Raw genomic sequence first — 15,017 nt, 5'->3', positions numbered from 1 at the left:
ACATGTCCTTCATAGCGAGGCTATAAAGCATCTAGTTTTCCTTGCACTAGGAGACTATCATGTTCCTAGCTTGAGTTAACTAACAGGAAGCAAAGCCATAATGAAGACAATACAATTTTCCACTTTATTCAAGCCAGAACACTGTATAAATCCCCAAAATATTTCAAATACGTGTCTCACTATGTAATTCCAGGAGATAACAGTGAAAACTACTTTGTCTTCAGCACACACTCCTTAATTTCAGTTAAGAACAGGCAGAAACACCCAACTGCTATGTCCAGGCACTGACAAAAAGGTAGATGAGGAGTGTTGCTTGTTTGTTTTTACAGCACTGTATCTAGCATGTGGTTGATACCTTGTTGTAAAATCTTGGTGGAAACAATGCACTGGTAATATTTATTGCACTACTGGGTAAATGAGCCCCACTTTTACTGCAGGAGAGGCCTTATTTCCAGTAGTACTTCATTGAAAATAACTATTGAACAGTAAAGGCTTCACCTTTTGGATGGTAATGATGTGAGTGGGATCCTGTCCTCCTAGTGTTGAACTAAAATAAAAATAATTTCTAAAATCTTGGAACAACATACAGGCCAAAATTTCAGACTATTGTGAAGTGGAAGTAGGACATGAACCTGCTTGAACAATCAAGTTCTCTGTGGTGTTTCCACCACCACAGAGATCTGTGGCCAGGCAAACTAAGTCTCGCAATCTGCATCCTACTCTTCGTACAGAATGCATTTCTATTCACGTCCATCAAACATGCCAAGTGTATATGTTTTCAAAGCTCTGCCACGGAAAATCTGTGGCTTTCCTTCAAAAGCGAGGGGGAAGAAAACTATTTTAAGCTATTACGAATGTTTTCTGGACTCTTTTTCTCCAAGGGAAACACAAAGGACCTAGGGAAACATTCCAGCTTAACACAGGAATACAGAATTCCCAGGTCCAACAGATCTGTAAACAGGAGAAAAGCCAAAGTCAAACAAGAAATACAAACATTTTAAATGCCTGGGAACCACTTTTTCAAAATGTGATCCAGTGAAATTCAATCAGCCAGGATACACCCTGCCAAATTGCAATGCAGCTGTCTTACTTCCAGTCATAATCTGCTGTGTGATACTGGTCTGCATGGAAGATTTTCCCCTTTTTTCCCCTTGATATTGGCTACAAGGCAAAATGGGGTGATGCAACCCCTACATGCACAGTATGGAACGTGTCAGAGAAGTTCTTTGGGATCCACTGAAATTATGTCTTCTGCATAAATACTGCAAGTATTAAAAAATTCATGTGCTCAAACTCTTCTATCCAGGCATAAATATCATGATGACTACTATCAGTACTATTTCAGCTCCAGTACCCCGACTTTTCATTGCCTTCTAGCTTAAGTCAAAACACCCAGAACTAGAGCCACAAACCTACTTGGTCTCCTGATCTGCTCCTGAACATAGAAGTTATGAGAAGCTAGATGTCTAACTGGAGTTAGGAATCCAAATGTCTTTATGGATCTATACAAGAATGAGTTGAGTATCTAGGGCACTGCCAATGAAAATGATCGGAGGTAATCTGTCTGAATTAGCAGGTCATTTGCCAGAGAAAGCATTGGCAGAAACCATCAACCAGCACAGATTTTGATAAAAGGACATCTGCCTATCCCTTAAACTCACTAGAAGTTGAAATCAAATGTAAAGTTTTGGTAAATCTCAATTTACTAAATCTGAATGCATTAATATAGACAGAAAACAAGCAAGTTACTGCTGAGAATATCATGACCTGTAATCTACTTACTGTGGTCAGTGCTTGGAAAAGGCAGTAGAAAGTCAGGTACCATGCAACTCTCCCTGATACAAAAGGAGGCAGGTACCACATAAAAAAATAGGACACCACTGTGAAGGGTGTACACGCCAGCATCCTGCAAAGAAGATTAACACGTCAACAATCTCAACACAATGACAGCAAAACACATTGAATTTTCCTGCTAATAATCAATATAATGCAATTTATTTTATGTGCAGTTTTTCTAACTACCATAATGTCATGTTTTTAAGTATTAAACATTAGCATGCATTAAATGCACAGGTTAATATAAAATGTATAAAAGTACTTCCATAAAATGGGAAAAAACCCAGCAAATCTGAAGGAAAAGAGCTATACTTACATTAATATTCCACTCAGAGCAGACACAATTTCCTTGCACGTGCACTGTAACAGCATACCTATATTGCCATTCCTTAGTACATATCTCAGACTATACTTTTATTAGAAAGAACCACTGAAAAACGAAGCCCTATTGTCACATGTCTTCTCATACTTCAGCAATTTTTACATGAGCCTACTTATTACCAAGGATTCCCTCTTTTAATTTTAATGCCTTGAGTTTTCCTCTCAACTTAGCCTCTTCATTGCTACTTCAAGCAAGTGCATATACGTTGATACACTTAAAAATGCTGAAAACAGCATAAAAGATAATGGACAGCCCCCTGCAAAAGTTCCTACAGTCTGTATCTACTTGGGTATATGATAATTTGCTCCATTTAACTCAGCAGCAAAACTCCTAATCACTTCAAACACAAAAGGATCATCTTGTAAGGAAGGTGGCTTAAAAAAAAAAGAACATAAATTTAAATTCCAGGCACTGCCATTAACCAGCAATTAATGACATTAGTCTACAAATTATTTCAGGCAAACAACACTTGTCAAAGTCCATGATATGGAAGAAGTGATCAGATGCTATTATTTCCTAAAAGTCTGAGCTGCAGCAGCATCAGGGCTCTTCTGTATTCTTGTAAATCAGACATTAAACAATGTAATTAGATGACCGAGATCCCAACAAAAAATATCCAAACACATAAAAGAGAAAACAGATTAATCCCTTCACAACAGCACTACGGACATTGGGGGTCAGCTGATTATTTTGCAATCGTGAACTGAAAACCTGAAATACAAAAGAGTAATGTGGGTAAATAGTTTAGTAAAACAATGGCTTTCCCACACTGCTCTTTGGGATGGACAGTATCACTGGGAGCTAAACATTAACAAGGAAAGTGCCAGGTTCTGGTATTATCTGACCCTCCAGTCCCCAGGCCACAGTTCATCTACAGCTGGTCAGCAATGGAAAACACAAATAAGGGTAAAATCCTAACACATCTCAGGGAATCTACCTTCCTCTCCATAAGTGTGAGCTCTTCCAGAATGGTGTCCAGACAGAGTCAACACAGTAAAATATTTTCATAGTCAATTTTTCATGCAACTTTTCAGCAACAACCCTCTTAGTATTCTTCCCCCTTCCATCCTCTTTCCATATTTTCCTTTCCTCATTGAAGTCAGTGAGTTTTCAGAGCCTTGCTGAAGTTGCTGAATACCTCTTTTGACAAAATATTTGACCAGGTTTGTGTATTTCAAGTCAATGTCTGCTTGTGCCTTTTAAAGGTAGAAGAGATCAATGGGGATTGACGACTTCGTATTATACTGGGTACAGTATTAAGCTATAGTTAAATATTCACCTTCTTTACTAATGTTTTTGCTTTGCTGGCAAGCTTTTCTGACTGAACCAATTCCATTGCTTCAGAAGTCAGAATAATTTCAAAATACTAAAGCATTTTTAAGCTAATGGAAGACCCATTTTTTGCTTTGTGTAAATATGGTCTGACCTCCAAAGTGTAGGAACAAAATTCCCATGAAAAAAATTACCATTACCAAAAAAACAGACAAAATCCTTATGGAAAGAAAGCAGCTGTTTGATGAATGCATATAAAAGGCCAGGTTAGATAAGCACTTCTCCTGTAAGAAGTGCAAGTTGTACAGTAGTTGGTTTACAGTGCAAAGGGCTGATAAGTTCATGCTTGTGCTAGGATGGGAGTTACTCTAACATCGGTTTAACACTAACACTAAACACATGTATTTGCAGTATTTTCAGAGAACTGGAAAAAAAAAAGGCATCAGAATACATCTAATGTCATTTGTATAAAAATATCATTATTTTCTTTTTTAATAACTTTGTTACTCGGTTAATTCAGTGCTCATTAAAAAGCACTCCATTTACCTGACCACAAACCAAATCCTGAAAAGAGAAACAGCAGCAAGCTCCTCTTTTCCCATGGGGCTCTTGACAAAAAGCTTAACTTTGACCTGAAGGCCCTGTTCCTGCTGGGGCCAAGAGCAGCTGATCTCAGCCTTCTTCCAACAGGTACTTGCCTTCTATTCTTTGTGAGATGTAAGCTGCCCATGGACAAGTTTCTGTAGCCCTAAAAGCACACGACAGCAAGAGAACCACCAGCTAAAAAGACTGGGCTTATTTTCCGTGAAAATTCAACTTCTTTGCTCAGGATACAACATCTAGTCTTAGATTTTTGTTGTGAATCAAGTTTGGGGGTTATATTAATTCAAAGTTCATAATTAATTCAAAATATCTTACAATACATCCTTATAATGCATGAGATAGAGCAGTGAATAAAGAATCCCTATTTCACAAACTACTCAGTCTCTCCTTGACTTCCAAAATATAAAAAAAGAACCAAGAAAAAAATGCCCTATGGCATAGATGAGCTTGCGCTCTTCTAACATGGTCCAATCCTTTCCAATTTTCTTGCTTCACACCTGTCAATCTCCTTCCTATACAAGTAACATTCATTCTTCTAACCTCTCCTTATAGCACATGGACAGCACCTATACAAGTGTACTAGCTGGCGTGCTTACAAGGGATAAGTATGTCACAGTGAAACATCACACTGTCCCTTCAGAAATGCTGATGAAAATCTTACAGCATCTCATTCATTATAAAAGTTATGGTGATTTTTTAATGAAGTATTTTGATTATGGGGACATAAGAGAAGCTGGACCAGAATGACTGCTGTAATGAAGAATGTAATTGTGTCAGGGCAGTGCTGGCTGCTGGGCCCTTCAATGCCATGATGTCACATCTGTTCCACATGTATGCACACATCCTTTACTGAGGCCTAGAGAATTAAAGTTAGCAGAGCTCCTGTCAGGCTGATGCAAGAAGTGAAAGCACACTAGGACACTAGCAGAAACAAGTTCCAACTTTGTGGAAGAGTGAAGCCAGACTAAAGGAATCTAGACAAAATTGAAAATTCAACCACATATTCAAGAAAGTTTTAGATCTGAGCTTCCAGTTTTGTTAACAACACAGTGTCTTGGCTTTATTTGTTTGGATCTCCAGTGGTAGAAAGTCTCTTCTGTGTTTTCATGGGTGAACAAGTTAAAGGGAAAGAGATGACAATTTTTCTTTTTGATTTTATATATGTAGAATGAATACAATCACTGTTGTCTGGGAAACAGGAAAAGAAAAATGAGTCTAATTCAATGAGGTGACTGTATGATCACAACACACACACACAATATTCATATATATATATGTATGTAAATATATGTACACATTTATGCTTACCAAGGCATGAGCCGGCCAATTTTTGTCCATCTACTTTTGCTAATAAAAAAGCCAGCAACAGGATCAGTAACTGCACCTGAGGCTTTGCCGATGAACAGCACCAAAGAGGCATGAAATGGAGTAATCTGAAAGTACAGACAGAATACTGTAAACAAGAGTCATTGTTTCACAATACAATGAAACAGCATAAAGCAACTTTCCAGAAAAAAACCTCAGTGTTTTAAAGAATAATGATAGTTCATTTACAAAACATGTCTGCTGCTGTCATAGAAATTACTATTAGTTACCCATCGCAAACAAATGAGACACTGAGACAGGCACCACACAAGAAGGGATTAGAGGGGAAAAGTGCAAGGAAGGAGAGATTATGAATGTGGTTAGAACTAGGAAAATCAGATAGTCAAATAGTAGACTAAAGTCCTTGTATAGTCATAAAACCTGAGAGAGTCCCTCTGTAATTATCCCCTCACTTTGTTCCCCACATAGCCCCATTTCCCCATATCTTTATCTTGACCTGATCTAGAAAAAAGTAGAGGGAGCTGTTTACATGCATTCATGTTTTTTCATCTCCTGAGACTACCAACAAGGCTGCCAACTGGTGGCATGTGGCTGTGGAATAGGTTGTAGCACAGCAGACTTTATCCACTCAGAACTGAACTATGACAACTGAACTGCATAAGGCACATCTGCTCAAATCAAAGTTGCCGGCACATGTCCAACAAATCTCACTTGAAAAATGTAAATGGATTACATAAGAATAAAATGGCCAAGCAGAAAAACCTTTGAAGTTAACCCAGGAGGACCATACTTAAGTGCCTATGTAGGAAGACACTTTATCCCAGGCAACGTAGTTATTTTTCACATATATCTGAAGAGAACTTAGGAATTCATATCACACAATGGTTAAAAAAGGTGGGTTCTCTTCCAAGTGTTCAGTTCATGCCACTGAAACTACAGGCCTGAAAAAAGTCTTTGAAATCTCTATAAACATGAATGTTCCTCAAATCAATTATCAAGAGAGAGAGAGAGACTGCTGAAACAGCCTATGCAGCTTAAACAGCTACAGTGGAAAAAAACCCTTCACCTATATGCTTCTTCATGCTATCAGTGCTCCAATGCAACAGGAAGCCTGGCGAATGCAGCTGATACAACACCAAGCCTGAGCTAGTATCCCCTGCCTTTCTGCAGAGCTTATTGCCTCCTAGGCAGCATCACATGGCCTCCAGCTGGTGCAGGTCCCCTGCCCACAGAATTTGCTGTAGGTATTCCCTCAGAAGCGAAAGAAGGAAGCAATAATCTCTGAATGTCCTGAATGACCTTTGTAAAAGGCAGATGCTATGTGCTTTTGTAATCGCACCTGTTAAATTTTAGCCCAAATGAGGTGAAATTGCAGGGGCAGACAATCTTCCTGACACCACCAGCTCCAAGACATGTACTCGACCCTAGAAAGCTTATGAAGAGGGAAGGATTGGGAATGGTAGTCTCCAGCAGGTAATGACAGTGGCTCTCCAAGCATCCTATTGCTGCACTGTAGGATAAGGCTGGGGTGAGCGTTGGGCTGCGTCCCACAGCAGTTTGCTGATGTTCACCCCATCCACTTTTGTGGACTTGTGCTCTCCCACGGCCAGGGTGGCAAGAAACCCACCAACCCTGAGGCAGGCTAGCTATGGGGGCTGCACTGGAACTGCTCAGAAGTCACTACTGCTTCTCAAGAGACAGGTCAGCCAAAACAAGAACAAAATAGCAGTCAGAAAGATACAGGGGTTGAAATACTGCAGTTATGAGGGACACAGGGACAGAAAACTTCAAACTAGGTGGGTTTCACATTGGTATTTTGGAGTCTGTATGGTCACCCTGCCTTCATCATCGGTATGGGCTTACACATCCCTTGGCTGCATTTTCCTAGTCCCTAAATCTAGATAGTGTCTGTCAGCACCAATGCCAGAAACATCTCAATGTCAATAAAATACAAGATGAAACATGCTAAATTCACCCATCTCAAAAGGAATAACGATCAGAATCCTATTATCAGAGGTTTTGGTGTTTTCTAATAATTTGATCCTGTGTGGTTTGGAGTTACATTTATATGTCTGTAGTTTATACAGGTAATTTAGGTGGAACATGGAATTCAAATGGAAAAACTGTAAGGTATAGAAAGTGAATACAAATGTAATTTTCTTAGAAAGGATCCAGATTACATATGAAAGACTACTCCTAGCGAGTTTCACAATCTCTCAAAGAGCTAAAACAGTTCTGCCCTCTAAGTGGGCAAGAATTAAATCCAGGTAGTGACTGTAAAATTACATGCTCTCCCATGAAAATGTGTGGAAAAAAACACAGGATTTCAGAGCTGTTTATCAGGCCTTGAAATAAATCCTGTCCCTGCAGAATTACTTCAGAGAACAAACTAAACCATCAAGGAACAAATAATTAAGCCCCTTAATGAAGTAGAAAGTGTATCGTTACAAACATTAAGCAAAATTTTTGGGTTTCAGTAGGAGCCTGTTAACAAAATTATTATGTCATTTATTTAGGTAGTGTCCAAAGAATCGGACCCCAGCTTTCTGGACACTGTACACAAACACATGAAGAAATAAGCAGTCCCTAGCTTCAAGAGTTTTCAATTTCTGTTGTAAGCAGAGAGTGGAGAAATTGCCATATTTATAAGCACCCTGGGAAAATTGTATTAGTGTCGTTCCCATTCAGTTCATGCTTCATTAATCTCCAATGGCTTGTATTGTCATCCTTGATGTAGGTGTGAAACAGCTGTAGTCAGAGCTACATCCACCTCCAAGTTACCTGTTCCATCTCAAACTCCTCAGACTCCACACCATCCACTTGACATCTTTGACACTGCTGTCCAAAACTGGCCCCTTTTCTAGATCTTGTGACTTTGATCTCAACAAGACACTCAAGATCTCAGTTTTACACGCCAGTCTTATTGTGCTGCCAGTTTTATCAAACAAGTCACACCTCAGCTTCTGATATCAGACTTTTATAGGAAAACCATAAACCCAATCTTTCAGATACCTCCACTCCCCAAGCCATGATATCCTGTCTTTCTACATCTTAAACAGCAAATGGATAACGATATCTGATACGGAGCCTCCTATTCCTTCCAGCAAATAAAAAGTCATCAGTGCTGAAAGCCACTCATGTAGTTTCAGCTACAGCTGTTCTCACAGTGCCTGCAATTTGGCCTCATCTTCCTAAAATCCTTTTTTCTATCCTAGAATACTTTATCTGTCCCACCTAGTTACCACGCAGACATACAAGACAATCCAAAACAGTAAAAAATGCTAATGCATTGATTTTCTTTGTTTCTCTGCTGTCCTGAAATCTAGCTGCAGCAGCTGAAAGTCAGATGAATGGGATGACTCCTACTGCTTTGTTTTACCAGGTCTGCTTCTGCACCAGAAAGACACAGACTGGAAGCAAAGAACCTTCGGGAAGGATAACTCAGCTTTCTTTGCACAGAAATTATCCTAGACAAAACAAATAAAATTTATGTGAAATTGTGTTGACTACAGAATGCAACTGCAGTGATTTTTAACTAAACCAAATGAACTAAACTTCACAACCTCAACATGGTGCTATTAATGTTTCAGATGTCTCTCTCTGACTCTTGACAGAGAGAACTGCTTTTTCTTGTGTCTGCAAGTGTTTAAATTCTACAGTGCCTAAAGCTCTACTAGTGATCCCAAACTAAAAGCAAACAATGGCAACTTCAAGACATAAAGGAAACTAATGAAACAAGAAGGAAAAATGTTTCTGGACAAGTTTATGCAGTTTCCAGGACACTGAACAGCTAGAGGCAATGATAACAAGACAATTTAAAAGCTTAATTAGCTGATTCCCCTTTTATCATTCCAGGGACATTGTTGACAACATCAGAGTTGATGTAAGTCTACAATCTGTAAAGGTTTCTTGTGCTACTTACATGGGCTATATCTAGCAGGTAGATCTGTAGGAAGAAAGCAGCAGCACTCCCTGCCACTTGGTTTGGGGCACCTCCTATTGCATAGCATAACTTGCCGCAAATCGAGAGCCTGTATTCCTGTTCAAGATGAAGCAGAACAAATGATGACAAAAACAAGGTACACAAGTTAAAAGTTACAGAAGTCATAAGGTTAAAGTCTAAGGTTAACACAAAATTCAGGTATTTGCTTCACTGGTATTCCACTAATAAATCCATATGCCCTCAACCCCTACCATCAACAGGCATTTGGATGCTCATTGCTTTGATTTTTAATGGTTTTGTTCCTTAATTCAGCCCCTAAAAACAGATTACAGTATTCCTACTAGGGAATCTAGGCTTACATACCTGCTTCTCGCAAGCTATTAAAAAGGAACAAGTCTACAAACAAGGAAGAAGCAGCAAAGAAGTGCACATACTGTTACACTATTTTCTGAGCTTAGTTTTGTCTTTGAATATTTGAGATCTTTTTAAATTTGAAAACTTTTTTACTTTTTAAAAAAATGTTCTTATTATTAATCCTTCAGACCATAATAATTGATACATACTCTCATACCATAGTAATTAGACAACATTCATAGAAAGTAAGTTCCAGTCAAATGCAGACTGAATAGATCCCAAACATTTATGCTCCGTTCCTTCGTTACTTTGTCACAAAATGCTGGTGTGACCCTGGCAAAGTCACTTGACTTTGTACATCTTCCTTTTAACTTCAACTTTCTATATCTTTTGTGAAAGTTGGCATAATCGGGAAAGTTATTTTGGGGCCCAAGACCTCTTTAGGAAGGACTCTAAATCATTCTAGGCACGTTTGAAAAATTTTGCAAAACTGTGCTCTCTCATTTGCCTTTTGATGTTTGAAAAGTACCGTAAGCATCCAAGAATATTTTTTAATAGAATTGCCAAATAAGAGTAAGATAAAAGCGGAAAATAAGGTTTCATAACAGTAATTAACAGACAAAAAATGCATAGGCAGAGTCTAATAGGAATTCTAATGAAGAACACTGTGTTCTCCAATAGTAGAAGTTCCAGGATACTGGAAAGCCTTTAAAAAATCTTAAGACTTAATTTCATCCCATAAAATTCAAAATACAGGAAGAAAATGACTCTTCATTAATCTTGTATTCCTTTCAAAGTGACAACATATCCAACCCAAATTTAGACTTCTAGGCTTTCAATCCCTCTTTAATGATTGCTGTCAGCAGGAACCAGGAAACAGGAAGAGGAGCAGCAATATTAATCCTGGGTCTGCCCTCTCTCTGAACTGACTACCCAAGCCCTTAATTCTTACATTAGATCAGGATAAAAAGAGAGCTATGGTAATGAGATACACCACAATGATAATATTCTGATACATTACCTAATTTCTGAACATTTTTAAATTTACTAAGTACCATCATCTTTACTACCTAATAGAGTTTTGATAAGTTTTTGACATCTAGACAGAGCCTTTCATCATCTAATCATTTTCCTTTGAACTGTTTTATCTGACTGGGCGCGAACAAGCAAGCATGAGTATCAGGACTCTTTCCTTTTTGTGTTTCCCCAGAGAAAGACGGGGTGGCATCCTGTTACTATGCCCAGGTAAAGTGGACAGTGTGAGGGCATGAGCTGCAAAATGGTACCGCCACAGCAGCCCTCACTTGCACTTCGCATTGGCAAATTTCTTCTTTCCAGGAAAAGAGAAGAGTGGTAAACAGTCACAAGACAGACTTCATCAGAACAGTATACTATTTAATTTGATAAGAGATTTTAAACACAACAAACAGACTATATGCATATTTGCTGTACAAAGTAACTCTCTATTTTTCATACATAAGTCCTATTAAATGTGAGCTTTACTAGACTTGTGCGGTTTACAGAATCTTGTTCGCTTGACTCACAACACAGTCCTCTTCAGCTTTGCTGCAGGGACTGTGTACTTTTAAACTTTACCACACTTTTATTTTTTAATCATTCCCTTCTCCTAGCCTCACTTCCATCCTCCCAGAAATAAAATTACTTTAAGAGTTTATTTTCCTTTGATACCTTCCCTTCTGTTCTCCAAGCACTGGCAAGATGACTTCCAGCTGAAATCAAGACACATAAACCACTGCTACATAAATCCTGTATCTCATTCCACCCCCGCAACAAGCTGCGAAAAAACTTTTAGATCCATGATGCTGCTTTCCCACTTATTTACCCTAGTAGCTGTGATAGAATCACAGAATGGTTTGGGTTGGAAGGGACCTTCAGAGATCATCCAGTCAAACCGCCCTGCCACGGGCAGGGACATCTTCCAGTAGATCAGGTTGCTCAAAGCCCCATCCAACCTGGCCTTGAACACTTCCAGGGATGGGGCATCCACAACTTCTCTGGGCAACTGGTTCCAGTGTCTCACCACCCTCATTGTAAAAATTTCTTCCTTATGTCCCTCTTTTAGTTTAAACTCATTGCCTCTTGTCCTTTAAATAGCTAAGGCCATGATAACACAGAAAAAGTAAATGCCTCTATATAATATACATGATTCCAAAATGTTTTTGTAACTCAAAGAATGTTAAGTTCTTAAGAATTAGTCTAATTAAAGTTATGGTACAGGAAACAGTCAACCAAGATCTAAACTTACAGGCTGTAGGCAGAACTCCTGTCTTTACATCAGTTTCATGGTTAGAAAATTTACAATCTTAATACTTTTTTTCTTTTTTTTTTTTAAAAGTCTGATTGTGATTCCACACACCCAACTACTTTCTGAACCATACTCCCAGATCACCTTGAAGAAAAGTTAGTACTTTGGTCACAGCAGTAGTTAAGTTTTCACTAAATTTTATTTATGAATGTTATTTTCAGAATAAAACAAGCTTTCAGATAGATATAGCATACAGAGGTGTCCTGTTTGGTCAGCCACAGAAATGCAGGGAATCAGCAGTTCATGAACATCCTGAAATGGCAGTTACATCCTGATCACTGTTCAATACCTGTTTTCCTTTTATTTTGCCTAGTTACTTTTGGAACTCATTCGTACATTAAGCCACAGCAGTTCTACACATGAAGGACACGTACCATGAAAGGAAATGCCACTGCATTCATTGCAGATCTGCTGCCTGGTGTACCCCTGAGTTTCTATCTGCTGAGAAATAATCATTCAGGCTCTACGTTCTGGTGTCTCTTTCCAAAAGCAGCAGCCTATAATCTATTTTGACTCTCTGTATTGAAGTTATATGGTAATCACTATTTTTTGTACCTCAGCATCCTATGAAACACTGGTAAAAATGAAGGCAGGTCTTTGCACTAGTGAAGCTGAAACATGTCCTTCTTTCTAACTTCCTGGGCTTATAGTTAAGAGCAGAAAAGATACACGTGGCAGCAGAAACTGTCTTGAGAAGGATGACATCGCACTTGTGCAGAGCAGTGTGACCAACGGCAGTGCATTGGCTATGAGCAACTAACAGGGTTTTTCTCTTCAGGCTGCATCTCCCTGCTGCATTGCTTCCTCAAGCAACAGAAATTGTCTGATTTCTGTGAAAACTGGTGAAAGCCTTTTCACCTGTGTAAGTTTGTCAGTGAGCTTAAAGTACTCCAAAAATGCACTAGAGATCTGAATGTGTAGGCAATGGTCAAATAAGGAACACAATACAAAGTATTTACAATTAAAATATATTTCGAGATCCCTGTAGTGTAGTTGAATGTCAACATCAAATTGCTTCTACAAGCTTCAGAAGAAACATGAGAGATTGGGGTGGGAGGTAAGAGAAAGCAAGGTCAAATGAAGTTATAAACTTTTTTTGTTCTCAGATTAACTTGACAATTTTGTACTTACACATGACCCCATCATATCAAAGTTAATTGCATTTCAAAGTAAACCAAGAAAGCATAATAGCTGAGAGATTTGATTTTGCTCCTTAAATAGAAGAATAAGTTTAAACATTGTTATAGAAAATTAATGCATCTCACACACTGTAGTTCCTTTATTTTTAATGCTCTTGTAAGTTAAACCCATACTTTTCATTGCTTGTAATTTTTCCCTTCCACAACAGAACAGAAATTGAATAGTGTTTATAACAGATCATCTTATTTCTAAAGAAAGTATTTAAGCACATTGAAAAAAAACTCTTTGCAACTGTGTGCAGATATTGCATGAACATTACAGGCATAGGGAGCAGCCGCATTTTGTCCTCAGCTATTCTTTATCAGTTGAGCCCAGAACTGAACCAACAAGTAATTTAAAAGCAGTAAGAAGAAAGAGCAAAACCTGTGACTCAAAGATAAACGCTAGTCTAGGTTTATCTGAGAAACAATGAAAACATAACCAACGAGGAGCAGCTTTTGAGTCAGCTTTTCTCTCAATGTAGAATTAATACTGGTAATGTTTCTGCTCTGTGAGTGACCATACAACTGCCTCTTAAAAGCATGAGTGGGATAGTCACAGGTGGCATCCCAGGTCCCTCATACCAAGTATCTTGAGGACTGTTTTCAGGTTTCTTAGCAATGTCAGCCCACCCCTGAGTGGAAGAAGTAACAGGAGCAGGGCTTGGGTGCAGACACCTAGAAAGGGCATACAAGCAAGGCAGGATACAGTGGTGCTTTGCCAGGATACTCTTCCAGCAACGTAGCACTGAGGGGCTCTGTGAGCCAAAGACAGCATATCTCTCAAAAATCTTCAGATTTCTCCCATGAATTCACCCAGATGCTTTCTGAACACAAAAATTCAAACCCGAACAGCATGTGCCCACAGCGTCCAACGAGCTCCATGGCTTGAACACCTTCCACCACATTGCGAAAGGTTACCTCAGCCCCTCTCTTTTGAAGCTGCTCCTTCCCAGTTTTACCAGATACCCCCTCAAGAGCCGGGGGGGGTGTGTGTGTGGGGGGGTGGTGTGTGGGGGTGGGTGTGTGTGTGTGTGTGTGTGTGTGTGTCCGTCCGTCCGTCCTCACTCACCTCTCACCTGCCTCTCCACTCCCATCTCGGGGAGCACCGACTCTCAAGAGGACGCATTTAGACACTCCCTCACTCGCAGCGCTCATCTGGAAGTTAGGAGTTGATGAGGCTTCCTGAGGAGAGTGAACCCCCTCCCGCCAGCACCTCTCCCCTATCTGCTTTGATCGCAGAGACAGCCCCAGAGGGAAGAGAAAGTGGAAAGCGAACAGAGCTTTTTTCCTGCCACTGAAGTGGACAGTAAATATCGTATAGTGCACTCGAGGGAAAATAACCAGAGTTCCACGGAGCTTCTTGGTGACTGAGAGCGGAGGGGGCGGTGAGGATGTAAGAGCTATTTCAGGTACCTCGCTGAGATAGGCACCGCACAAAACACAGCAGCTCAAGTTCAGGCTGTCCCAAACCCCCTCGAGAGTGCCCACCCCCCGCCCCGTAACCTACCGGCAATGAAAGTAAAAAAAGAGCGCGCCGGAACCGGAGCAGAAGGGCGCGGGTGGGAGCACTCCGCACGCCCGGGACTGTGGCCGAGGGCTCCTCAAGCCCCGCGACGGCCGCCTTTCCCCCTCCCCAGCGCCTTACCTCCTCCTCCGCCGGGCGCTCCGGGGTGTCCTTCGCAGCCCCCGCCATGGTAAAGCGGACAGACCACCCCCGTTCAACACCTGCGCACCCAGGGCGGGGCGGCGGAGCGAAGGAGAGGGAGAGCGGGTGGCGTCTTCCCCCACCCTCAC

The 15,017-nt window shown here is 40.1% G+C and overlaps 1 protein-coding gene across 1 annotated transcript in view; it reads right to left on the bottom strand.

Annotated features, from left to right (window-relative positions):
• Positions 1-14,916, bottom strand: part of MFSD2B (MFSD2 lysolipid transporter B, sphingolipid) — a 38,095-nt gene extending 23,179 nt beyond the window's left edge. The window contains exons 1-4 of the mRNA XM_059835584.1: positions 14,869-14,916; positions 9,342-9,458; positions 5,402-5,526; positions 1,783-1,906 (exon numbers count right to left, since the gene is read on the bottom strand). Coding sequence (XP_059691567.1) covers positions 1,783-1,906; positions 5,402-5,526; positions 9,342-9,458; positions 14,869-14,916 — 414 coding nt within the window. The remainder of the gene's footprint in view (positions 1-1,782; positions 1,907-5,401; positions 5,527-9,341; positions 9,459-14,868) is intronic.
• Between the last annotated feature and the right edge of the window lie 101 nt (positions 14,917-15,017).

Source organism: Gavia stellata, chromosome 2 (assembly GCF_030936135.1).
Source record: "Gavia stellata isolate bGavSte3 chromosome 2, bGavSte3.hap2, whole genome shotgun sequence".
NCBI lineage: Eukaryota > Metazoa > Chordata > Aves > Gaviiformes > Gaviidae > Gavia > Gavia stellata.
This window is presented reverse-complemented; position numbering and strand designations above follow the sequence as displayed.